Source organism: Austrofundulus limnaeus, unplaced genomic scaffold, assembly GCF_001266775.1.
Source record: "Austrofundulus limnaeus strain Quisiro unplaced genomic scaffold, Austrofundulus_limnaeus-1.0 Scaffold1248, whole genome shotgun sequence".
Lineage (NCBI taxonomy): Eukaryota > Metazoa > Chordata > Actinopteri > Cyprinodontiformes > Rivulidae > Austrofundulus > Austrofundulus limnaeus.
In genome coordinates this window covers 261-1,495 of record NW_013953650.1, presented here as the reverse complement: position 1 = coordinate 1,495, position 1,235 = coordinate 261, and the positions used below count along the sequence as shown (strand labels likewise).

Below are 1,235 nucleotides of genomic sequence, written 5' to 3'. Positions count from 1 at the left end.
AGACTGGACGAGTAGATCTCGGCAAACTGCTGACTTCAAAAGTAGCTCTTGGTTCAAAAAAGGTTGGGCACCCCTGGTGTATGTACATGCACAGGAATCTGCATTCAGCACAAAATCACTTAAAACTCTACAGCTCAAACTAGGTATACATGATAGTTAAAATATATGATACTTTGGTACGCTCAAATACGTGTCTTATGGGTGTAATATTGGTAAATATCTGTTACCGGCCAAAACAGTAATATTAATATCAGATATCGATATCGGCTGACATTTTCATATTGGTGCATCCCTGGCTCAAASCCTCCATAGACTGATCATCAGTGAATATAGAGTGCAGCACTGATTGATGCTCCACAACTACAATCATAGCTTTCTGTTAGTTATTGGACAGAAAACTGTATCAACAGGTCAGACAGGAACAAGAATCAGCTATCAGTGTTGGTCTATACAACCAAAGTAGTGCATCTTTACTGTTCACCAAATTAAAAGCTCAAAACAGGAACAAACAGGAACACGTTTAAACCCAAAAATGACAGCAATAATTTAAATCTATAAAGCAGAAGTTGAGGTGGTCTGTACCTTGTTTTTGGTGCAGGCCTTCCCTTGCTGGTAAACTGCCTGAGCCGCTCTCTTGTCCAACTTGGTCCACAGAGTTTTGGCCTTCCAGTAGTTCAGTTTCTCCTTTAGTTTGGTGTAAAAGTTCCTGAAGTCTTTAGGATCGATGTGCAGCTGCCGACAGAGCGTGGTGAAGTGCTGTCTCACTTCCACACAGGTCTTGGCTTGGACAAAAAGGTCAAAGGCAGCATGTGAAGGATTGGCCGGTGCCAGGCTGGCCATGGCTCAGGATGATGGTCCCCGTCCTTCTGTTCCACAGCGTGTGGATGAACTGAGGAAAAGCAGGTTTGATCACAGCGTTAACACTGCCTACCTGGACGTTTGATCACAGCGTTAACACTGCCTACCTGGAAACTGTTTCAGTCTGGGAGGACTTTTACAGTCATTTATCAGCGGGGGGCAAAGTCTTTGTCTTTGGTGTTTGCATTTATGAGGCTGTTCCAGGTTTTCCACCTACAGTGCTGAGGAAGTCCCCTCCACATGTTTACTTCATTACATGTCTGAACAGGGAGGACTTCCTGTCACCTGGTGATGGAGTCATCACAGACTTCCTCCTGTGAGGCAGCTCTGATTGGCTGTAACTTTGTTTTTATGAGCACTCTGTAAAGGAACAGCCT

The 1,235-nt window shown here is 44.2% G+C and overlaps 1 protein-coding gene across 2 annotated transcripts in view; it reads right to left on the bottom strand.

Moving 5' to 3' along the window:
* The window catches only part of mical1 (microtubule associated monooxygenase, calponin and LIM domain containing 1), a gene marked incomplete in the record, with an annotated part of 34,223 nt that extends 33,207 nt beyond the window's left edge, over positions 1 to 1,016 (bottom strand). For both annotated transcript variants that reach the window (XM_014031417.1, XM_014031418.1), the window contains 2 exon segments: positions 583 to 931; positions 966 to 1,016. In XM_014031417.1, the coding sequence (XP_013886871.1) occupies positions 583 to 840 (258 nt within the window).
* Between the last annotated feature and the right edge of the window lie 219 nt (positions 1,017 to 1,235).